At 39.5% G+C, this 26,505-nt stretch overlaps 2 protein-coding genes and 1 long non-coding RNA gene across 3 annotated transcripts; 2 read left to right on the top strand and 1 right to left on the bottom strand.

Moving 5' to 3' along the window:
- Positions 1–1,743: 1,743 nt before the first annotated feature.
- Positions 1,744–2,579, bottom strand: LOC113506106. The gene is made up of 2 exons (XR_003401691.1): positions 2,424–2,579; positions 1,744–1,999 (listed from the first exon to the last, which is right to left on the bottom strand). It is a non-coding gene; the product is annotated as an uncharacterized LOC113506106 (long non-coding RNA).
- Positions 2,580–3,219: 640 nt separating this feature from the next.
- LOC113506028 lies at positions 3,220–4,227 on the top strand. Its single transcript, XM_026888891.1, has one exon. It carries the CDS (start codon positions 3,220–3,222, stop codon positions 4,225–4,227), a length of 1,008 nt encoding a protein of 335 aa, XP_026744692.1.
- A 10,420-nt stretch (positions 4,228–14,647) lies between these two features.
- On the top strand, positions 14,648–25,738 carry LOC113506027. Its single transcript, XM_026888890.1, has 3 exons — positions 14,648–14,720; positions 15,991–16,713; positions 25,260–25,738. Exons 1-3 carry the CDS (start codon positions 14,648–14,650, stop codon positions 25,736–25,738), a joined length of 1,275 nt encoding a protein of 424 aa, XP_026744691.1.
- Positions 25,739–26,505: the final 767 nt, after the last annotated feature.

The raw sequence follows: 26,505 nt of genomic DNA, 5'->3' as shown, positions 1-26,505 counted from the left end.
CAAATGTCGACTTAAAAACATACTACTATCACAGCAAATTACACATCATCTTTAACAATGCTGTTTGTTATCTACCTCTGGGTCATGGCATACTGGTAATGGTTTGGAGATCTCCCGTGGCGCTGGTTGTTCTCAACCTCTCTGCTGGGCATTGGAACTGCTGCTGTCTGTATCATGACTCTTCCTCTGTTGCCACATCGTTCTGCAACTGCTATTTACTATTATTTATTTACTTCTTTAAATTGAATATAAAATTAAATGTAATACTTCCTTGTACGTAATACTTCCTTGCACTAATTGAATATTATTATGAAATTGTTATTGTTATTGTCAGTACCAATATTTTAATTTGTTAGGGTGTAGTTTTAATTGAATTTAAGCGCTTTATGTTTATATATGTAATTCATTGAATATCAGATTGTGTATTATGCCTTAGGATTTAATTTATAACTTTAAACTTACCACTTTATTTACAGTCACCAACATATGCACTTGTTCGGTCCTACATCGATCCCACACTACCTTATACATATATCCACTTAAAACAAATCCACCCAATAACGCACCACATAAACACATACACTATCAAAGCTTTTTTAAGGTATAATAATCGCTAATCCACATTACACAATAATTTATAATAACAAGCGCCGCCATCTTACTCATTTGATTGCATCACCAGACCATAAATTAAATTTGGCATGACAACTCATGTTATGACAGATAAGTGGTACAGATAAAAAAAAAAAGAAATTGATAATTTAGTAAATATTTTGGATTTAGAATGTCACCACTGTTTATTTATTTATTTTTTTTACACTACAAACATTTTAATTTTATAATTAGTGTGTATATAATTATATTCCAGCTTTTTCTTATTTTTATTAATTAGTGATGTCACCGTTAGCCGGCTATAGCCGTTATACGTCAGCATCGGCTGGTGCTGAAAATCAGCGCTGGGGCTCTGACTTGTGTAGGGTCTCAGCATTATGCTGAGCATCGGCCGTTTTGTGTTAATATGACGCATATTTTCCCCCTTTTATTTTCTATTTTAATTTATTTGTTTTTGTGTGTATGCGTCACTTTTTTAGCACAAATAAATATATTTTCTTTCTTTCTTTCTTTCATATGAAAAATATTTTAAAGACCAATTCACAAACCAACTTCCTACCTCAAATACTATAATTGAGGAATGTACTCAAGGTCTACATTTGTCGAAATTAAATAATATCGCGTGCCCAGTATCGTTAGACTTTGATGAATCTATACCACACTGCAAAGAACTTTTATCTCAACTGGATAATGTTGAAGCTTTACTAAATTCCGAACGCGAACCTTTTACTATAAAAGCAGTCACAAATAATAATAAAAATTACTACTTTTTGTTTTGTAAAGTTGATGATGCGTAATTCATGATGCGTAATTTGACTCCCACGTAAACATAGTCTCCGTATAAATATTTAATTTAAAATTCGTATTTGCATAATTTAGTGATAAAAGTTAGTGCAATCATTTAATTGAGCTCCAATAAACAATTAAAAACGTTTTCAAGTGATATAATACATACATCTACAAGTTATAAACAATTAACTGAAAAGTGCATACAAGTGACATTTCTGGAACTAAAAACGAATTAAATGCAGTGAGAATAACATGAACAACTCATTAAAACTCGTAAAACAGTGATACAGTGTGTCACGTTCCTTTTTATCTTTCAGGATTATAAAATGAAACGATCGCAAGTAAAAATAAAAATTAAACTATATTTAAAATGTTCGCATAAACTTAACAGTAACCTAGGTAAATACGTAATGAGAGGGCAATGAGTAAGGCCGGTACAAAGGTCGGACCACGTAGAAGGTTGCGAACACCGCACTCTCCTGTTTGGGTGTCAGTCGGGGGTGTCGGGATGGCCTCGGCGACAGTCAGTCAGCGGAGCAATGCAGGATGCAGTTCCATCAGCCAGCTTCAGCACAGGTCTTCAACCGCTTAGAAGTCCCTGGAACCGTCGTTCCAAAATAGCATTAGGAGCTTATATTGTTAAGCCACCCTTGCAAGCCTTCACCACCTTACAGAAAGAGGTTGGCATCTGCTAGAAGGCTAGTCTAGGTTCAGTAGGTAACAAGAAGGAAAATAGTACGCAAGCGAAAATGCACTAATGATAATAAGAATTAGTAAAAGAAAGTAAGAAGTCTAAAATATCTGGTGTTGGCGATAGTTTACATTATCAGCTGATACCTTTTTTTTTACAAATGTGGGTATCATGGTGATGCCAAAAATAGCTGTTATAAGCGGACCAAAGCGAGCAATGTTACAAGAACAGTATGTACAATGAGTTGAAAACAAATAGCGTTTTCTTAAGCGGCGGTGGCGACACACATTATTGAAGACAACCCATAATTATAATAAATTGTACAACTTACCCAGTACGGGACGAACTAACACTAAATCACTTGTATATTCAAGTATTCTAATATTTATTAATAATTTTAAGCCTTGATAGGGTGCAAGGTGAATATGAGCCACTAGCAAAATCAGTACAGTGTGAGAATTAATACGAGGGCGTACGCGGCAGGGTGCCGTACGGAGCACTAGTAGATGTCGTTCCTCGACAGCTGATCGAGCGGCACTGGCGGCGGCGCCGGCGCACGGCAAAGTGCGCGCGCACCCCACGCAGGTGATAGGAATATTCCATAAATATAAAACAGCGCGCGGTATCAAGTTGTCGTGTTAGTTTGTTCGTATTTTTCTTTAGATTATTAAATTTTAGATTTTATTATTATATTTTATAAATTGTGTAATAGTTTTAAGGAAATGTATGTATATTGTGACAAGTGCCATCCGAACATTAAAATTAAGAGCAATTCATCAACAAAACTCTAATTAAGCTCTGTTAAGACAAAAATTATATTTACAATCAGTTAAAATTTGAATTAAGAAGTTTGCACATTGTAAACAAACCACGGGTGACTCATTGTCATAACTAATTAAAGTATTCACCAATCACAACTATAGATCTCTAACTTGACAGATAAGTTGTCGTTCGGAAATTGAAATTATAGGACGTGGACACCAGTCTTTTGAGACCGTGTTCCGTTATACGCATAACAAACGACTCAAGCACTGCGACTTGGATAGCCTGGTCATTTTGCATATGATAGTGCATATTTAATTTTTTTTAATCACTAAATATAATCATAACGTTTTATTTACGCCAACATGATTCGCTCACCAGATAGCAAAATTAGCAAGTCAAACCCTGATTTGTGCACGAGTATTGAGACGGGTACCAATGTCACGCAGAGAAAGCGGAAGCAGCCTGACTGTGAGTTTACTCAGGCTATTGCCGTGTTGTCTGCTGAGTTGAAGAAGAATATTGACGATCTCCGAGCTGATATGAATAACCAGTTCACGAATATTAATGTGAACATTAACAACCTTCGGGAAGATTTCAATACCTTGTCGCTGACTTCGGCACAAATTCAAAATAACGTTAAGGAACTGCGTGCGGAATACGTCGCTATTAAAAAGGATATGTTGCAGCTAGATACTAAGCACAATGAATTATCACAGACTCTTACTGAGATGAAGTCTACAGTGAATTTTAACTCGGATAACTATGTGGATTGTGAAAGGCGCCTGAAAGATCTGGAACGAAATATGAATAACTCGGCAGCCTCGACTGTTGAACTATTGGAAAGAAAGATAGATTCTTTGGAGCAACAGGCGAGGCAGTGTAATGTTGAAATAGGAAATATGCCAGAAAGGCGCGGTGAGAATTTAATCACTGTGTTGCAGTCCATTGGTTCAGCGCTCAACATGTCTTTAACATCGAAAGATATAATCTCCATTCACCGTGTTCCTCATGCACATGCGCAGAATAATCGCCCAAAGAATGTCATAGTCAAATTTAATTCTAAACTAATGCGTGATAACGTTCTCAGTGCATACCGGTTATCTAAAGGTCTAACTTCGGATCGTATAGGCCTATCTGGTTCACCATGTCGCATCTACATGAACGAACACCTAACACTGCGCAATAAGGACTTATTTCGAAAATGCCGTGCAGCCGCCATGTCAAACAAGTTCAAGTTCGTGTGGGTCCGGAATGCAACTGTCTTGGTCAAGGAATCTGAAGACTCCTCTACATTCGCCATACGTACGGAAGATGACATATCTAAGAAGATTAAGTCAAACCACGTACTTACAACTGCGGTTACGCAATAAGCGTGTTATAGGGGATCAGCCGCCCGTCCTAACTATGAATTTCGATAAGTATTTATATGTCTTTTATGTGTATTCATGTTTCTTTGGCTTACTTTTTATTTTAACTGTAACAAATGTACTGTACTTTAAACGGTCTAAAACATTAATCAAGCGCCAAACATATTTTTGCATTAAGCTTATATTTTGCGTTTGGTATTATTTGTTATACACATGGTTCTCTCTATTTTCAATTCTTGTTGCTTTATTTTTGTATACTTGTTCTATACTATTAATGCGCTTGTTAAATTTATGTTACAAAACTTCAAATTCACTTAATACTCATTTGTCTGCAAAATTTAAAAATGTTGGATAATCTTTCGATTTATTACCAGAACTGTCGGGGGATCAGGACCAAACTGAACACATTATACATTAATATATTGTCGCATGCATACGATATCATAATTTTGACTGAAACATGGTTGACGCCGGATATTTCCGAAAACGAATTTATTGATTCTCGATACACAGTTTTCAGACACGATCGTGATCGAGCAGTTTCAAATAAAAAGGACGGAGGAGGTGTCCTAATAGCTGTTTTCAAAGATCTTAACCCATCTTGTCTCACACTGTCACCCCCTTTAATTCTACCAGAACATCAAATAATTAAGATCCCCTTTTATGATACTAAAAATCTTCTAGTTTGTGCTACTTATATACCTCCAAGCACACCAGAAGAAATTTATGTAGGCTTCTTAAATTCGTTGTCGAAACTATTTGATGATCCTTATGCAAAACACATTATTTTAACAGGCGACTTTAACCTACCAGAACTTAACTGGATTAATGGACCGTCATACATGGTGTGTGCCACAAATAACATCTATTCTAATACAAGTAGGCATCTTCTAAACTTTTGCTCACGATTTGGTTTGAATCAATTTAATAACTTTAATAACCGTAACGGACGGATCCTCGACCTATTTTTTTGCAATACTCATGCTGTCGCTTGTGATCCTAATTCTGCCCTCCTACCTATAGACACTCACCACCCTTCATTTTATATAAAAGTACCTTTTAAAAAACCCTCACGAATGCCTCAACAGTCAAACATAAAACTACTAAGTTATCACAAATCTAATTACAATGCTATAAATACAGACATCGAAAAAACTGATTGGAACATGTTACTCGATAATTTACCACCAGATGAAGCCGTTTCAATATTCTATGAAAAAATTTACGAAATTATTAAACTACATACTCCCATGTATCCCACTCACAAAACTAAAAACTTCAAATTTCCAGACTGGTTCACTAAATCCCTTTCGCATTTATTTAAGATGAAATCGAGAATGTGGATTAAGTGGAAGAAATACGGAAAAACTTGCGACTACGAACTGTTTTCTATTTACTGAGCTAAATTTAAAAAACAGGCAGCAATATGTTATAAAAAATATATTAATTTCGTGGAGGACAGCGTGGATAATAACGTTAAAGCATTTTGGAAGTACGTTTCTAATCGTAACTCTACTAATAGTATTCCAGCAACAGTTCACTATCTACAACAGTCTTCCAATGACCCTACTACTACTTGTAACTTATTTTCAATGTTTTTCCAATCCGTTTACGAACCGTCTACTTTCGATCATAATTTGTGGGTACCACCTCCCGCTAATCCCGACAACGATATTAATGTCTGTAATTTGCACTTTCCTGTTCAAAAAATTCAAAAACAACTTAAATCATTGGATGCCTCTAAAGGAGCTGGGCCAGATGGTATTCCTTCTATCTTTTAAAAAAATACTTGTGACACATTGTGTTTTCCGCTGTTTATATTATATAATAAATGCCTTGCCTATGGCGTATTCCCTGATGTGTGGAAACGAGCAAATATAATTCCAATCCATAAAGGCGGCTCCAAAAGTGATGTATCTACATACCGCCCAATCTCCTTGCTGTCGGGCTTTTCGAAACTTTTTGAAAGATTAATGCATAGCGAGATATACCCTATCATTCAGCGTGTGATATTAAAAGAACAACATGGGTTTGTCCGAGGCAGGTCCTGTATAAGTAACCTCCTTATTTTCACATCACATCTGTTTGAAGGCTTGGACGAGAGGCAGCAAATTGATGCTGTTTATACAGATTTCCAAAAGGCGTTCGATAAGGTGGATCATGAGTTATTACTTAACAAAATCGCATTCAATGGTATTAGAGGAGATTTACTGCGTTGGTTCGTGTCGTATGTCACTAATAGGACTCAAAAGGTTGTTATAAAAGGGTTTGAGTCTCATACAATAAGGGTCACTTCAGGAGTCCCCCAAGGCTCAATTTTGGGGCCCCTTCTGTTTATCTTATTTATCAATGACATGAAAGCTTGCTTTAAGAGTTCAAAGTTTACGCGTTTATACGCGGATGATTTAAAAATTTATAAAAATATTACTGTTCAAACCCACTGTTTAGAATTTCAGAAGGATCTTGACTGTTTTTAGGAATACTGCACTATTAATAAGCTTCACCTTAATATCTCTAAATGTTATAGTATAACTTTTACTAAGAAAAAGCATGTGTTGAATTTCAATTATTTTCTTGGAAACACTTTCCTAAACAAGGTTTCATCCATCCGTGACCTAGGCGTAAATCTTAACTCAAAGCTCCATCTTGACACCCATGTAGACAACATAGTTAATAAGGCTTATAAAATGTTTGGTTTCGTAATGAGAGCATCTAGGGAATTTCATCGGCCTTCCACCTTCCTGCGTCTATACAAATCAATTATAAGACCACAACTTGAATACGCAGTACCCATTTGGAACCCTTATTATGAAAAGTACGTTGAGATCATTGAGCTGGTTCAACGTAAGTTCCTCCGTTCCATGCATTACAGATGCTATAAAACCAAAATGTCCACTAAATTATTGCTCGAAAAATATAATCTCATGACCCTACAATCCCGTCACACTCTTCTTGAAATGATGACTCTGTTTGGCATATGCCGCAATAAATTTGATTGTTCTGATCTTGTGGGCCGATTGTGCTACCTGATCCCTCGAACTGTAAACGGTCGCGAGGTTCGTTCTAGACGCCTATTTGTTACCTCATTTTGTCGAACTAACTCAGGTGCTCGCTCGCCGTTATATCGTTTGGTTGACACCTATAATAAAGAGTTTGGCTCTACTGACATAATGTTTCTCAGTAAAACTGTATTTAAAAGTGAAATTACGACTATTTTAAAAGATCATAGCTCTAATACATAATTTATAAGTAAAATAGGTAAGTAAAGTAAAATAAGTTCTCTTTTTATATTTATAACTAAGTCTGCTAAGCTATTGTGTATGTTAATCTGTGGATAGCGTCTTGAGTAGTGTATTTGTTACTTTTATTGTAAGTTTTATATTTCTTGCCTACTTTGTAATATACTGCTGTTTGTTATCCCTATCAAATAAATAAATAAATAAAAGTCCATCATAATGAACAAACTCAGTTTAGAGATATTTACAATATTTTAATTAAACTTAGAAATTTATTAATCGAATCTCCGAATATTACTGATTTAGCTTTACCAGATTTTGCAGACCCATTTTCTAAACTAGCATATATTAAAATTTATAATATGATTTGTTATGTCTTCCACAATACTAACATTAAAATACATATATATAAAAATCAATTAATTTATCCAACTCCTGTGGAAGTCCCAAAAATATTAAAAGAAAATCATGACTCAGCTATTGCTGGTCATCTCGGGTCACAAAGAATGTATAAACGCATAAAGGCCAGTTATTATTGGAAGGGAATGCGATCCGACATCGAAGGTTATGTCCAAAAATGTAAACTATGCCAAATTAACAAACCTCTGCGTAAATCTAATAAAGCTCCAATGGAGATAACTTCAACTTCTACTAAACCGTTCGAAAGATTAGCCCTTGATATCGTAGGTCCTTTACCCGAATCAGGCTCCCAAAAATTTAAATTTATTTTAACTTTACAAGATCACCTCACTAAATTCACAAGTGCTTATCCCTTGGTCACTTCTACTAGTGAAGAGATAGCTCGAGATCTTATTCATTTTATGTCTCTCTTCGGTTTTACTAAAACTATCCTAACCGACCTTGGCACTTGTTTTACGTCGAATTTATTTAAACAATTAACAGAAATTTTAAAGGTAAAAGCCCTCTTTACCACACCTTATCATCCGCAAACTAACGGAGCCCTTGAACGCTCTCATGCTACTTTAAAGGAATATTTAAAATCATTTGTTAACGAAAACCAAAACGACTGGCATTGCTTTTTATTCACAGCTATATTAAGCTATAATACTACGCCTCATTGCACTACTAACTTTACGCCTCATGAATTATTATTTGCTATAAGCCTACTATTCCTAGTTCCTTGTACGAATCTTCTAATAACACTACGTATAATGAATATATCCGTGCCTTGCAATATAGGATGCGTTTCAGTCGCGAAAAAGCTGTAGAAAACATCATAAGTAGTAAAGAAAAATCTAAACAATATTATGATGCTCATTCTCGCGAAATTACTTATAAGAACGGAGATATGGTGTATCTAAAATACCATCATAGGTTGCGTAAAGCATTATCGCCCATTTGGAAGGGCCCATACAAAATTATAAAGGTGCATAACAAGCACAATGTCACTCTACAAGTAGGTCGCAAAAATACTAAATACCACGTAAACGAAATAAAACCAGCTATATCTTAATCTATTTATATTCTATTTCAGAATTTTAAGCTGCCAAGTCATCTCAGGTCTTAGCCTCGTCGAGTCGAATATTATACCAATTTATCACAGTCCAGGAATTTATTTCGAGCCTATTTCTAATATTAATCTTTATAATGATAATTGGAAAATTGTAACCCATATAGATATTATCTCGCTTGAACCGTATCTTAAGAATATAGAAAACGTTTTAACCAATTCTATCGACCTTTGTAAGAAAATTCAATCTGAAGACGTAGATTCTTGCAAGGATATTTCTAATCCTATTGAAATCTTAATTATGTCAAACTACGTTAAATTAGAGTCACTATCACATATTATTGCTAAAAAATCAAATAAAACTAAAAGGTCTCTAGAATTTGGAGGCGAAATCCTAAAGTTCTTTTTCGGCACACTAGATGCTGATGATGCCCGAAAATATGACGCCGCTATCGAATCTTGTAAGAAGAGCGAGACAGAAATGTTCCACCTTATGAGGGACAATATTCATGTGGTTAAATCGACTATAAATAATTTTAATAAAACTATTGACAATCTGAATGGAAACGAGATTAGGCTCAATAATCAAATTAATAACATTAATAAAATATTTTCCCAAATTACTAAAAATGATGATATACTTTTCTACACATCTAAACTAAATAACCTTCTTAATATAATCGAAGGATCTTTACTAACTATCTCTAACTTACTAGATACTACGTTTAATTCTATTTTATTTTCTAAAATTAATATACTACATCCTAGCGTAATTAGTCCTTTAAGGCTCTTTAATGAGTTATCTAAATATAATAATTATATTAATAAGCGACAAGACTTCCTGATCGCGTTAAGCATAGAAAACATTCATTCACTTATTGACGTTTCTAAACTTAGTTCTTACTATTTTAATAATAAAATTGTATTTGTGTTGCAAATTCCATTAGTTACCCCTGATAAATTCATTGTTTATAAAATCCTACCTCTACCTATTCCTCATGACGATTTATCGAAGACATTCGCGTTAATTATTCCTACTACTACTTATATCGCTTTAAGTGACGACAGGTTACATTACGTTATGCTGGACACTCTTGATAAATGTAAACAAATTAATCATAACTATTCTATTTGCGAATTAACTACTGTATATTCAACATTAAGTAACCCAAATTGCGAATCGAAGTTACTTACCGAGGTCACACTTTCGATGCCTCCAGACTGTAACTCGAGAATATTATATGGCGAAATCGATATTTGGCAAAAGCTACAAAATAATCGATGGATTTATGTACAGTCAAGGTCAACGAAATTAACTATAACTTTTCGATGGGCCATCGTACACTCATCCCATATGATTAAATTACACTCGCGTAATACCTTAGCTTTGTCGCTATTGCTTGAAATACTACAGGTTGGACTTTCCGTGCGATCTAAATCAATTGGTATTTTAAACATAGTGTGAGCAGTTTTACCTCCTGGTAGCAATGTTGCAGCTATCCCTAATGAAGCCACGGCAAGAGCAATTTTACCCTGGTTTCGAGCGGAAGCTAATATTAATTTAGTAACCATATTGTCCCCAAATTATTTTGAACACTCTCGCACATGCGATCATAGACTGAACGTTGTTCTGCAGTCATCATTGGGACACCGCTTTCTAATGTCGTCAGCAGTTCCATTGGTTTGTAACCAATCTCTGCGGAATATTCCCTTTTAGTAACCTCTCCGACTGAGGTTGGTGTTGGCAATTTTGGCAAACCATATTCACATAGTAATTTACCGCCTACTGCTGTTAAGTCATCCTGAAGAGCCAATAAACACTGATTTATAGCAAGATCACGGACGTTATCATTAGTTGTGCCTTCATCATTGTCAGATATATTCCTAAGAAAGTCTTCTGCAAGTTTTAAGACGACCTCCGTGGTCGAGTGGCGTACGCACCGGTTTCAAGGTGTCGCTAGCTCTGAGGTCCCGGGTTCGATCCCCGGTCGGGTCAATGTAAAAATTCACATTTTCTGCATTGTCTCGGGTCTGGGTGTTTGTGGTACCTTCGTTGTATCTGAATTCCATAACACAAGTGCTTCAGCAACTTACTTTGGGTTCAGAACAATGTATGTGATGTTGTCCGCACTTATTAAAAAAGTTTTTCTTTATATTTTTCCCATAATTGTATAGCATCTGACAAATTACAAAATGTTAGTAATGTTACAAATAAATGGATAACCGTCGTGGATTATCACTAATACAGGATTCTGCTAAAGCGTCATGCCAATGCTGATCATTTTCAAGCAAATGACGCGCTTTTCAAGCTGCATGATAAGTTGGATAAACAACATCGTCTACTTTTCTCAAATCTATAAATGAGGTTGGTCCTCGCACTGTGTGTGATAATAATCGCAAATAGAAACACTCAGCGTTGTTAGGATGAACGGTATACACTGTACCAAGAACTCGCCACCTACAGGCCTGTCACGGCGTCTCCGATTAAAGACACCTCGTTGCTTATTGTAGGTATAATACGATGGAACTTCCTCTTACAAAAGAGATTTTGCAAAATCATCAGTTTGGCAAAGTCGAAAGAATGCTAATAAAGTTGTTTGTGTAGGGTTCTCTAATCGTTCTGTAACATTTTCGGCGTTGAAATATATACGTTGACCGCCTTCAAGATGAACATCTAGATGAGTCACAGGTGGATATCTTTCGTGAATGTTGAAACTTAAGATCCGCCGCACAGCTTCTGAAGAACTAATATATCTGCCTGACTGAAATCTAGTAATTTCATTATGTTCATTTCTCAACGCAAATGTAGCTTGGTCACTGCCCTTATTAATGTACTTACAAATATATTTTATTGACTCTACACTATTACACATTTCAACATTTATGTGAGTTTGAAATGTTCTAGACAACACAGGCGAATACGGAACGACCCACCTATTATCTAAAGTTACCTGTTGTCTAGACACTCGTTTTCCAACAGTAAAACCACCATTATCTCTTGAACTACGACGAAAGAATGGGTATCCATCATGTCCTGTTACAGTTTCATCCACTAAGCATTTTGGATATCTTATAGTGCAACGACCATCTTGCATGCAAGTAGGATTCCCGTTAAATGCACCACATGGACCATGTATCATATGGGTTTTAACAATGTCGTATAGCACGCGATCTGCAATCGGACTTGGAATTTCAGCACTGATTAAACTGTCTACATCATTAGGTCGAACCTCATCTTTTACCATAGCAGGATATGTGCGTGAGGTAAGCCGCGTTTTTGCCATTCAACACTATACATATAACACAATACTTCTCCAAAAATGTTATCTTGGCTAAGTAGATGTATCAATATTTTTTTTAATTTTAAATGAAAAACTCTTGCGATGATATCATGGCGGTCATGCGGTGCTTGACCCTCAAGAAGCTCCCGAGTGATTTCATCCCACTTAGGATTGGTAGTTACTGTAATAAATAAGTCGGGACGTCCATATTTTCTTACGTAACAAAAAGCATCTTGAGTACGTTCGTGCATGTACCGTGGGCCATCAGTAAAAAAAGAGGTTAAAATAACTAAGCGGCCCATATTCACCGTATCATTATCTTGCTGCATGGCGTCGCGAAGGTGTACGTATTCTTCAGCGCGTAGCTGCCTTTGATTAGATCGTAAGTAAACTAACTTTTCGGTTTCAATTTTTGCGTACATGTCAACAATAAACTGATTGAAGAAGCCACAAAAATGTTGAATACAAACCTATTCCGTCTCACTTGCAAGTGGTAACAATAAAATTGAAGGCATGAAATCTTTTTATTATAATTAGGTGCACCTGTATGCGGATCAGTTTGGTATAATAACCATCTTCCCCTCGACAACATATCAGACGATATTGCAAACTGTCATAAGCCCTGTAGGTTTCGTAAATACGTTGTAAACGATTGTCTCTGGACCGGATAACAATATCACGCCTATCACATTCTTGGTCGACCAATACCACAGCAACTTCATTTGTGGATGGAGCATTATAACGCCTAGGATGTTCCTGAGTTGGACGCCTATCGGCATTTATAACAATTTTATAATTGCCATCATCATATCGAGGAAGAGCTTCTAGTGCCGATTTAAAACTGCATTCATATGAATTAACCTGATGCAACATGTCTTGAAGTTGTGAAATTAGTTCAGTATTTAAATTCGGGAAATATTGATTTCTTATATTCGACTGTTCGTTGTAGTCGGATACGAAATATATTCGAAGAAACTTAGGTTGGTCTTCAGGCAAAAGGGATCCTATCAAATGGTAAACATGACCTTGTACCTTAAAAGTAGGCATGAAAGGACCTTTTGAGATTTGTTGAGCACCAAAGGATGTCATTTGAAACGCACTATTATAAGTGCGAATATTGTCTAAGAACTGTTTAGATTGCTCATGTTCCCCTAAAAGTAGTGATTTCAATGGTTCCGGCGGGTCTGCGAAAGAAGGCAAATTTATTTTGCCTCCAGAACAACAGAAACCAGCCGACTCCTTACTCCACTTTGAAGCATTACAAAGAACACATACTATTGCCCATTAAAGAAGATGATCTGTAATCAATTGCGAGGTTATAAGCAAACCCACTTTTATATTTGTCGGACCACGCCACCGAAATTCTAGATTGATCATCTATGTGTAAATCTAAGTTATTAAGACTATGTCGAAATCTGTCTGAGGTAAGACGGGCCTCTCGCTGTTCGTCCGTTTCAAGAGACCGAATATTTTCGGTTCTTAATCTTTCATTAGACAAACTTATTAATCGATCTTGTCTCAAAGAATTGTAATGTTGGCGTACCGACTCTATTCGTTGTACATGCTCATGTTCATCTTCAAGAGATCGAATAATATTATGGTGCACCCTATCATTTGTCAATTCTCGAGATAAAATATGATGTTCGCGATCAGCTGTAAGCCGTAGTTCCCTTTCAGTGAAGGTTTCTGACTCGCGAGACAATGTATGACGTTCTCGGTCAGCTGTGAGCCGTAGTTCTCGTTGTGAAGCAGTTTCAGCTTCTCGGGATAACACATGTTGGTCTCGGTCAATAGTAAGCCTAAGTTCTCGTTGAGAAAAGCTTTGAGACGCACGTGATGTAGCTCGTCTCGCTCTGTCAGCTGCTAATCGCATCTCTCTCCCTGGAGAGCTTGCATTGGCTCGAGAAGTTGAGGCACTAACTCTCATAGAGTTTAATCGATGTGCTCTTTCCTCTGCTGATTCTTGAGAACGCGCATTTCTCATCCTCTTAGCATCTCTCGAATTTCGAGATATAGATGGTCGTTTTTTAGGTGGCATTTTGTATTTTTAATTAACAGTATATTAAATATAGCTGTTGCCCGCGACTTCGTCCCCGTGGGTAGAAGATATAAGTTATGATTCATACCTGCCCTGTTTTTTTTACATTTTCCATTGTATCTTCGCTCCTATTAGTCGCAGCGTGATGGTTTATAGCCTAAAGCCTTCCTTGATGAATGGTCAACACAAAAATATTTTTTCAATTTGGACCAGTAGTTCCTGAGATTAGCGCGTTCAAACAAACAAACTCTTCAGCTTTATATATTAGTATAGATATAGATTTTATAAAGTCTATAATTATTTTAAGAGTACTTCTCATTTAGGATGCTGTGTTCAAATATTTAACCACTGCTATAACAATACAGAAACGAAATCTAAGTTTTCAAATTCAATTGAAATGACAGAAGTGTCTTCTCCTGAATCTGTGGAGGCCATAGAGCCCTATCAAACAACAGCTGTTATACATACTCGTAAGTTCCCATCTAATAGGAACTTAAATAATTATTAGTTACTAATTTCCTTATTTTAATCATTTTATGTTACTTATTTAGCATACTTTTATATTGACTCTATGTTTTAGTTGTGTTTATATACACACATTTTCCATTGTTTACTAATTTCTTATTTTTCAATATTTCAATTACATTATTGAAATTATATGCTTATATTTACGAATCTTTTAATTAACTTCTCTTATCTCAAGGATAATGCTTCATTTAAAAGGGGGAGCTGTTATATCCCACCATTCTATGCAGCAATTGCTGTACAAGCATTATTCACTTTCTCACGGTTTATTCCGCTGAAATGTAATGCGATGATGCAATTTAATCATATTAAATTTACTTTATTCCATATTGTACTTCATGTAAGTTAGTTAGATTCTGGACGCTGTCGCGAGACCATATATTGGCAATTCGTTGTAAATTCTAAGTGTATGTGACTGCCTAATTGTTAAACTAATAAAAAGTGTGTGTGTGTACTTCGTAGTTTTTTTTAAAAAGACACAAAGGGTGTGCCGCCTAACAGGACGCTCTCGCCTCGCCCGGTCATCGCGCTCGGTGACCTCAACGCTAAGAACACAGCGTGGGGGGAACCGGCAACCGACCGGCGCGGGGAACTTTTGGAGGAGTGGGCCCTCGGACTGGACCTTGCCCTGCTGAATAGGGGTAGGGTCCAAACCTGCGTACGGCAGAACGGAGGGTCCATCGTCGACGTGTCGTTTTGCGCTCCGTCTATTGCGGAGCGCGTTCATGATTGGCGCGTCGAGGAGGTGGAGACGCTATCGGACCATCGATACATACGGTTCAGCGTTTCCACTCCTGGGGGACCCGAGATCCGGCGCTTTACACCGGACTCGGGAAGCCCACGATAGGCCCTAAAGAAGATGGATCGAGAGCTGCTGATCGAGGCGGCCATTGTAGCAGATTGGTGCACGCCGGCGGTGGCCGGCCGCTCAATTGACGACGAGGCAGAGCGATTCCGTCGCACCTTAACCTTAGTGTGCGACACTGCGATGCCTCGCGTCCGGCGGCGGCCGAACCGCCGATCAGTTTACTGGTGGTCGCCCGAGATCGCAGCTCTCAGGGAGGCGTGCTTTGGGGGTTGACCCGCTACCGCTCCAGGCACGCCGGAAGACCAAGTTGGGACGAGACGAGGGAGGCCTCGCTATACGAGGCCTACCGCACGGCGAGGAGCAATCTCCACCTGGCCATTCTAAAGGCCAAGGCAAAAGGACGACAGGAGATGCTGGAGGAACTCAACAGGGATCCGTGGGGGCGCCCATACATCGCGGCGCGGAACAAGCTCCGCGCCAACGGGCCCCCGATCACGGAGACCATGGAGCCCCAGCTGTGCTCCACGCCGTAGTCTCGTCCCTTTTCCCGGAACGGACAAATATAGTGCCTCCAGTGGTGGTCGCGCCTCAGGCGCCGGAGCCACTGGAGGCCATCACGGAGGGAGAAATGGAGGCGTCCATCGCCTGCCTTCGCCCAAAGAAGACCGCCCCAGGCCCCGACGGAGTGCCGGCGCGCGCACTTACGCTGGCACTGGGGCCTCTTGAAAGTCGATTCCGGGGACTGCTCAACTCCTGTTTGGAGGAGGGCAGATTCCCGGATACATGGAAGACGGGGCGGCTCGTCCTTCTTCGAAAGGAGGGACGACCGGCAGACTCGCCGTCCGGCTACAGGCCGGTTGTCCTGCTGGACGAGGCGGGCAAGCTCTTTGAGCGCATCATCGCCGCCCGCATCGTCCGGCATCTAGAAAGGACTGGTCCGAGTCTGTCGGACTGCCAATACGGCTTTAGGGCGAGGCGGTCCACGGTGGACGCCATCAAAGTCGTCCAGGAGTTCGCCGCGGATGCGGTGGCACGGGGGGGCGTGGCGGTGGCAGTCTCATTAGACATCGCCAACGCCTTCAATTCGCTGCCGCATCAGTGCATAGAGACGGCGCTCCGATACCACGGGGGTGCTGCTCTATTTGCAGCGCGTCGTGGCGGACTACCTGTCCGGGCGACACGTGTCGTTCGCGGGGCCAAGCGGCCCGCAGAGGTGGGAGACGGGACGCGGTGTTCCACAGGGGTCTGTCTTGGGGCCCCTCTTGTGGAACATCGGGTATGACTGGACCCTTCGGGGCGCTCTCCTGCCCTGCACGCGGGTCGTCTGCTACGCGGACGACACATTGGTTTTGGCGCGGGGTTCTGACCCCGCGGAATGCATCCGGCGTGCGACCTGCGGCACGCAACTCGTCGTAGGTCGCATCCGGATACTTGGACTTGACGTGGCTCTGGGGAAGACCTAGGCGCTCTTGCTGCACGGCTCCCGGAGCCCCCAACAAACTACCGGCTATGACGCGTGCCTGACAGTGGAAGGTGTCCGTATCCCACTGTCAGGCACAATGAAGTATTTGGGTTTGGTCCTCGACGGGAGGCTCAACTTCCGGGAGCACTTCCGAAGGCTGGCGCCTAGACTCCGGGCTGCTGCAACTGCTCTCGGAAGGTTGCTGCCAAACGTCGGGGGCCCTGACGTAGGGTGTCGCCGGCTATATGCAGGGGTCATACGCTCAATGGCCCTGTACGGCGCACCCATATGGGCAAGGAAGATGTTGCCCGACAGCCGGGCGGTCCTGCTTGGCGCGCAGCGTGCTGTCGCCAACAGGATTGTCCGTGCCTACCGAACGGTCGGGCACGAAGCCGCGACTGCCTTGGCGGGGACTCCGCCTTGGGATTTGGAAGCGAAGGTGCTTGCGGATATTTACACCCGCATCACCGAGCTCCGGTCCCGGGGTATTGAACCCTCGCCAAGGCAAAAAGAAACCTGAAAGAGACAAGCCCGCCTCGTCACCTTTAGGAACTGGGAGCTGCGGCTCTCACGACCGACGGCGGGGTGGGCTATTTGTGAAGCAATCCGCCCACACTTACAACCGTGGACGGAGAGGCGGTATGGTGTTCTTACCTACCGCCTCACGCAGATTTTGACGGGCCACGGGGCGTTTGCCCATTACTTGTGCCGCGTCGTCAGGAGGGAGGAGTCGACTGCGTGCCATGAGTGCGGTGACGTCGACGACACCGCACTCCATACTCTGGCCGTATGTCCGGCTTTTGCCGAGCCACGCTCCGACCTTCTGGCGGCGCTTGGCAATATAGACTTGTCCGCGCTGCCGGCTGTTGTGGCTGCATCGATCAGCAGTCGCGCAGCGTGGAATGCATTGGCCTCTTTCGCAGAGACAGTCATGTCAGCGAAGGAGGCGGCGGAGCACGCTCGGGAGGCAGATCCCAGCGCGCCCGCCATACGCCGACGTCGTATGGGGCGGCGACGTGCTGCGCACGAGCGCAACTTGCCGCCCTAGCTAGGGTCTGGGCGATAGGCACGGGGATGCATATCGCCCGTCAAAACAGACCCGCGACGGGGGGACGCATTTCGGTGTGACGGGTGCGACCCCATTACGAGGCGAGGAGGCCGACGCTCTTTACACGTGGGCCTCCACAAACAACGCGAAAGCGAGCCGCCGGCCCTACTCAACGGCCGGCGGATCCCCGCGGCCGGCACAGTGTTGTGATATTATGTAACACCACGTGCCGGCATCAAACGCGGCTGACGTCACCCGGCGGTTAGGTTTAGTCAGTAAGAGTCTGACACTACCCGTCCTCCCCCCCGGGAGGGCGGGTGTCCATGAGGATTCCCCCGCCGTAAAAAAAAAAAAAAGATAGTGAGTGTGAGATGTATAATTTCATCTAAAACTTTGTGAATAAATACTTTTAACTATTGTTTCCAATTATTTAACACAAAGACCAAATTTCGCGACCGCTCTCAGTGCTACCTAGCGTTAGTTTACTCTAATGAAAACTCATACCAGCTCAACTTTGCACAAACTTCGCCTACTACTACTACAACTACTACTACTACTACCGCCTGAAAGTCGATGATAAAAAGCAGAAAAAATACCAGAATTACTCGTAGTTACTTATGCTAATCGCTACAACTTGCGACTGACTTGGTTAACATTACTGTTAAACAGTGAATAAGATCGCATTTAACTATTACTGTGTAGGTCACTGTCGATAATTTTCGAATAAATCGTACTGTAGCTTTACGAATGAAGATTCTATTAAAGTTTCGGTAATATACATTTTCGTCTTTAACTTCAATTTAGGATAAACATATTTTTTTTAAAACAGCCGTCTTTTGGTATATTTAAATCTTGTTCCTATGTATACCTGGTAAAATGAGGTACAAACCGTATTTTATTTTTCCTATAAAATTTTGATTTTTCGATAACTTTATTATTCGGTAAGGGCGGCTATTTAATCGGATGAATTAAATACCGCCAATATTTAATTATTAATTTTAGTTCAATCAGTCAAAAATCTATGAAGATTTACACAAACTTAGACCATATTTTAGGGTTGGAATTTATCAAAATCATTTTGTAAAGGATGTGACAAAGTTTGATACAAACTTTCATCCCCAGTTTATCCACTTATGGATGGAATTTATCAAAATTATTTTTTAGGGGATGCTTACGTTATAGCAGCTATATGCATGCAAAGTCTCAGCCTGATCGGTTTAAAATTGACAAAGTTTCATACAAACTTTCATCCCCTTTTTTACCCCCTTAGGGGTGGATTTTACCAAAATCCTTTCTTAGCGGATGCCTACAACATAACATTTACCTGCATGTCAAGTTTGAGTCCGATCCGTCCAGTGGTTTCGGCTGTGCGTTGTTGCATCACGATGTCAGTCAGTCACCTTTGAGTTTTATATATTTAGATAGAAGACTAGCTGTTGCCCGCGACTTCGTCCGCGTGGTAAGTAAGACGTTATAAGTAAGAATCGTTTAAAATCGGATTACTTTTAGAGTCCACGTAACTTCCGTCCGTATTTGTAAGATTTACATTACAGCTCGGCTCTTATAAATTATGGTGTAATGATAGGTTTAGCCTTCACCGATTAATAAACTTTTACGAAACTCAAACGAAATTTTTAAATCGGACTATTCGTTTCTGAGATTAGTGCGTTCAAAGAAACTAACTCATCGAGTTTACAATATTAGAATAGGTACATTATATCACTTCGAACTTAGTGCCTTAGAGTTGATGATAATATTACTGATTGAATAGTAGTTTCTTAGGCTAATTGTGCCCCTTCAGAAAGATAGCAACTATCTTCATATTCATCTACTGCCACTGTAGTACCAATCTAATGGCTGCTACCATTTGATGACTCCTTTTTTATTTTGACTCCCGAATTAATGTCACCACCCTCATGTACTACTGCTACCTGCTCTCCTGGTAACCCATTCATGACGGCTGCGCACTCTACTGATACCGACCTCATGCATGTACAGTACCTTCTACCCAGCTACAAACCTCATGAAATACTGCTACCTACTCTCTTGGTACCACCCTCATGTACACTACCTGTTTTTCTGGTACCGCTGTTGTGTACTACTGCTATGCTTTCCTGGAACCACCCTCGTGAATTACTACTATCTGCTGCCTACTATCGACTGTTTTTAACTGAAAACTTGCGTTTAGTTAAACCATGTTTTATGCCAATCTCACCTCTTCCCCAAGATTGAAACCACCTTCATATACATCTCCCTTGCTGCTCCTGTCGACCATCCCCATGACCACTATTAATTCGTTCTTTCTTTGTTTTTCATTTTGATTTAAACCACAGCCTAATTTAATCGTACCACCTCATTTACTACTGCTACCTGCTCTCCTGGTACCACCTTCATATACTTTCATGGTACTGTAGATGCGTCTACGGTAAAATATTATATCTAACATGTTTTTGAAAAAAATATGTATAACGTTCTATATTATCCACTAATTCATTTACATCTATTTTCTCATGGGAATAAGTTTTTTTCGTAGTTTTAACGTACCCTGTGTTAATCTAGGGTGTCAGCTAACTCCATACCAAATTTCATTAAAATAAGTTAAATATGTATGATTAGAAAAAAATATATTGCAATAACATTGCAGAAAAGTTTTTCATGAAAGACCATGTATATTACAGTTAAAATATAATTTTGGAGAAGAATATTTTGACATGTACATTATAAAACGCAATAAATTATTATGTATTGACTTGGTCACTGATCCGGATCCAGCTAAATCACAACTCCTGTAGAAATTGCAATCGTCGATAGCTTGATCAACCAACCCCCATTCCTAAACCTCTGTATGTTGATTTACTTGAATTCTGTGCTAGTGAAGCTCTACCTAAACATAACCATGGTTTTCACAACTCTCTTGTATGTTGCAGAAATTCGGAACAGCAAAACTCAGATTTTCTTAAATAAGTCAAACCTGGATGATGACTAAATGGCACTGAAATATAAATATAAAAAAATCAGAGAATGTGGATTGGCTAATTATGTTTATTTTGTATTGTTTTTGTATACATCGTTGCATATCTTTGATTTACGTACCTTTATTTAGTTTGAAAATATTTTATTTTAAGAATTTGGTTAATTATTACTTTTTATTTTGCAATTTTGACGACCCAGTATTTTACGTTTGCTGTGTCGATAATTTACTCGAATAAAATCGTACTGTAGCTTTACGAATGAAGATTTGGTAATATAGGTGCATTTTCGTCTTTAACTTCAATCTAGGATAAAAATATTTTTTTTATTATTATTATTATTAAATTGTAGAAGACAAAAACAGGCGTCTTTTGGTATATAAATCTTGTTTCTATGTACACCTGGTAAAAAGTTATGAGCTAAAAACAGTATTTTATGTTTTCTGTAAAATTTTGATTTTTCGATTACGATATTATTCGATGGGGGCGGCGATTTAATCGAATGAATTATATACCTCTAATCTTTAAGATTTACACAAACTTTCATCCCCTATTTATCCTCTTAGGGTCGGAATTTACCTATGTCTTGTCGGATGCCTACGTCATAGTAGCTATATGAAATGAAATAATTTATTCTGCAAATAGGATAGACTTTATCACTTTTACATGTATTTTTTTTAAAGCTAGCTGGAGTCGACATTTCCTAGCTGGCTACCTTGAGAAGAAAAGTCGACACAAACTCAGCCTCTTTTAAAGTCCAGACAATGTAATTTTTCACAATGCGTAAATAAATGCAGTGTCTTTTCTGGACTAGCCTTTGGAAGAAAGTGCCAGACCGATCTGAGCAGGCCTGCGGTATCAAGCGGCACGCATGCCCCGAGCGGCCCATGCAGCTCAACCATTTATCTGGGAGCCGCACAACCCACAAAAGTTGTATATACCATTAAATGTTGTATGCATGCCAAGTCTCAGCCCGATAGGTTTAAATTTGACAAAGTTTCATACAAACTGTCATCCCCTGTTTTAACCCCTTGGGGATGAAATTTATCAAAATCCTTTCTAGCGAATTAATCGGATGTACATATACCTCCAATCTGTAATCATTAATTTTAGTTCAATCAGTCAAAAATCTATGAAGATTAACACAAACTTTCAGACCCTATTTTAGGGGTGGAATTTATCAAAATCATTTCTTAAGGGATGCCTATAACATAACATCTACCTGCATGCCAAATTTGAGTCCGATCCGTCCAGTGGTTTCGGCCGTGCGTTGTTGCATCACTATGTCAGTCAGTCACCTTTGAGTTTTACATATTTAGATGACTAGAAAACGTTCATAATAAAAAAAAATAAGTATTTATGAAACTTTGATAAATTTAAAATGCAATTTTTATACAATATCATAACGCAAGGCATAGTTTTTGAAACACTCTGTTGCGAGCGCGGTCCGAGCCGTAAAAGTGGAGAGGGGCGCGGGCGGCGCGAGCGACGTCTTTATCACAGTTCATTAGCCCTACTAAATATCGATCGCGTACAACGCTTGGCAACCGAAAGCGCGCGCACACTTCCGCTTTCGGTGTTCGGACGCAACTAAGTAAGATGCACTAATATTTACCTTCACCTAGTTCAAGTAAAGGGGCGGGGCGTCGCGTGCAACGCGAAGGAATGAGGATAGCGTTAGGCAATCTGATTGGGCGACAGTCCACGTTGACTATGCTAGATTGTTTTGCAATATTTTGTCCCGTTAAAAAATGGAGATGGTATGATCTTCTCGACTCGTGCGGTGCGTAGGTATACTCTTGTTTTTAACGTAAACATGTTTGACGTTGGATGTTCCAGATTTCTCACGTATTATTATTTTTTCCTCGTACCTTATCTTAGTAGATGATAAAAAAATAATCATCGCGCCTAGGGGTATTTTATGTCGGATACATGAACTGGGCTGCTTTTGTAAAACGACAAAAAAATCACCGTGTATAGAAACCTCACAAAAATGCAAGACAAAGAGTTGTTTTTATGGCAAAAAAATTAAGGACAAATTACAGTTATTTTAAAACAAAAATCACGAATGTCAGCCTTGCAGCACTTAAGTGCAGATGTTGCTGACGAACTTATATTTTGTGAAACCAATTAGATTTGCCACAATTTCACGGTTCGTCTGCAACTAAAAATTTTATTTCGCTTATAAATGATGTTTAGATATATTAGATTCACGGTCTCGTCAACATCGCTTCAAAAGAGCTTTGAACTAAGGAAATTTTGAACGGGCGTTTAAACGACTGGACGATGCTCAAAAAGTTCTTTTAAATCTGTCAGCGTATGTTAAAGAGCGTAATGGATAGTCAAACAAAATTAACTTACGAAATTCTCTATGGTATACAGGTTTTCTTGGGTGTTCAATCCCTATGGGGAGTGCCAAATGCTTTTCAGGACCTGAAAACAGCCGTCAGTACATGCCTCTCCATAGAATTAGCCAAGATTATATAGAACTTTTTTTTCAAATGTGAGAAGTCATGATGGTCGCAGTGACGATCCCACAGCTTATCAGTTTGAAGCTATACAAACATCTGGTCAATACACAGTTAATGCATACTGGTAGTAGAACTAATTGGATCCCTTTAGGAAAAATAAATATACTGAACTGCACATCCGCTATTCAAAGAATTAATACTTCACCGGAATGGGAATGCAACAATGATGACGCTGATGAACACATTTTCCAAAATGTTGTTGACAATTTAATAGAAAAAACTTAGATGCAAATATTTTTGTCTCCTTTTGGCGTAAAAAAATTAAAGTAGTAGCTAGTTTTGTCGATATCTCGTTCAAAGGTTTACTCGGACGAGTGAATAAAAATAGTTTAATATAGCATAAAAAAGCAGAGGCAACTTACAACATGCTTCAAAAGAGGTGATAAGCTCATGCCGAGTTTCCGAAAAGGAGATAACTTACCCGTGTACCACAATTACGCTGACAGTATTAATACAAATCATTGGCAAAGATTTATTCTCGTTCATTACTTATCATTCATACGAAAATGATTTCACGGATCACAATTTGGAACTTGGAAGATTAATAATTAAAAAGTACACCGACACTAGAATTTCATTCCAAATGGATAAATCTAACCCTGAAAAACGTATACTAGCCCGCCAAATATGCCCGTCATTGCAACTCCTGTAAGCTAGGATCTACAATGAAACCATCGAAAACAAACACGAAACACTAAGTTCGGTGTGTCCCAGGGGGAAAAATTAACTGCCTTGGAACCCGCAACGAAATTAATCAGAAATAGTAAAAAGGAGGAGTAAGAAAAAATGTTCCACTTCCCGCCATAGCAAGCGGGAGACAAATGAAGAAATAGCTAGTTGTAGCAAAGAAAAGAGATTGACAACTAAGGTAGGCTCTGTTATCACCACGGATATAAATTACAATTTAATGGGTCTTATAATTTAGGAGCTGTTATTTTGATTCCAATAATAGATATGGCAAAAACGTCTAAAAGCACGGAAATTTGCTCTGGTTGAAACAAGGTCCTCATAGTAAACAACACCGGATGTCGGCTGCAAACTATCTAATAAGATGTTACGTTCGTCCTGCCATAGACCACCCTCTCACAGAATATGATGTGCAGTTTGCTCATTTTCACTGTTTACTGTTGAACACTGACATAATAGTGAAACGACAAGTTTAAATGAAAATAATTTGCTTTTAAAGTTACCATGACCTGAAAGGAACTGGGCTACACAATAATCAATCTCTATCCAAGTCCTCTCCAGCCGCTCATGAACGGACGGAAAAAACTGGTAGAGTCGACGGCCCTTAATAGACGATTCCCATCTAGCCTGCCATTCCACCATCAGTTCCTCGGAGACGTCCGTTAGCGGTTTAAATAAATCTGTCGATCTTTCTAGGCTCACGATACAACAAAAAGTCGTTTTTCAAAAACTCTCTAGTGGAATAATACATAGCCACGCGTCGTTGTATTTCGAGATCAACCGGTAAAACGCCTGATAGGACGGGCAGGGCTTCAGTACTTACAGTGCGATAGGCCTTACACAAGAATATCAACGCCAACCGTTGGCTTTGAAGCAGTTTACGTCTTGCAGCACCTATTGTGGCCCTATCGGCCCACACCGGCGACCCGTAACAAATACATCCCAGGTATGTTGCTCCAATGGCAATGGCATGTCGCAGGTGGCAGTGTGAAACTAGAAACCGCCGCCGAAAAATCTACTGTGTCATCAAAAAAGGCGTCGGTACCTTCAACAACGAAGTCTTTTGAGGTTCGCAAGAAACAGCTGGAATTGGAAGCAGCAGAAGCTATTGCGAACATACAGAAAGACATTATTCAAAAGAAACTGGCAGCCGATCTCGCCGCATTAGAGGAAGAATGTTCGCAAAAATCTCGTGCAAGCTGTACCGATTCCGCAGTGAGTGCGTCACAAAAGGTGGAACAGTGGCTGGAACACAGCCAGCATGACCGTTTACGTGCTAGGGCATCATCACCATGTCCGCAAAATACGGAAAAAGTACGTTTCGACAACGTAATTCTACCCTCAGTTATGGTCGATAAATCGCCGCCTACAGATATTCAGCAGTTGGCACAGGCGATAAAGGATATTGCTGTGGCTTCATCTTCGTCAACAAACAACGCACAGATGTTGTTAGTATAAATCAATGTAATACCTTTTTATATTGGCAACATTTTTTTATAGTAGATTAGTTTTTTCTGTAAGTTGGTAACATTCTTTTTTTTTCAAGTCTTAATAAAACCGCCATATTTTCTCAAGCATTTCGTTCTGTTTCTTTTATTTATTCCTTCAGGTTATGGGCCCAGACACATAATCCTGAGTTTAAATAAAGTAAAAAGATAGATCGTAAAAACATATATATAACTCGTAAAAGTAATTCTGCGAGGAAAGTTAAGAAAACGTTGTCGGCGTCGCGTCGTCACGGCAGGTGGAGTTTGCGGTTGTTTCGGCGGGAAGAAAAAAATAAAAAGTAAAGTAAAAGAAACGAAATGGAAGAAAATAAAACGCTTGGTTCCCACATCAAGCTAGAGGGAGTGTCTAATTGGAATGTGTGGAAATTCCAATCCACAATTTTGTTGAGAAGTCAAGAACTTCTGGATGTAGTTCAAGGAGCACGTGTGAAACCGGAAGATGCAGCTGGAAAAGCAATGTGGGAGAAGCAAGATGCAAAAGCACAAACATGGCTTGTGACAAGAATGTCTGAAAATGCAATGATGCACATTTTAACATGTTCGACATCTGCGGAAATGTGGAAGAAGCTTTCTAGTGTTTACGAGCAAACATCAGAAACTAGTATACATATCGTGCAACAACGATTTTTTCAGTATAAATATGAAGAGGGAACGGATATGTCTACATTTCTGTCTAAAATCGAAGAGCTGAAGAATCAATTAAAGCAGATGGGAGAA

The sequence above is a fragment of the Trichoplusia ni genome, chromosome 28 (genome assembly GCF_003590095.1).
Source record: "Trichoplusia ni isolate ovarian cell line Hi5 chromosome 28, tn1, whole genome shotgun sequence".
Classification (NCBI taxonomy): Eukaryota; Metazoa; Arthropoda; class Insecta; order Lepidoptera; family Noctuidae; genus Trichoplusia; species Trichoplusia ni.
Note: the sequence above shows the minus strand (reverse complement) of the source record. Positions and strands in the feature narration are given on the sequence as shown.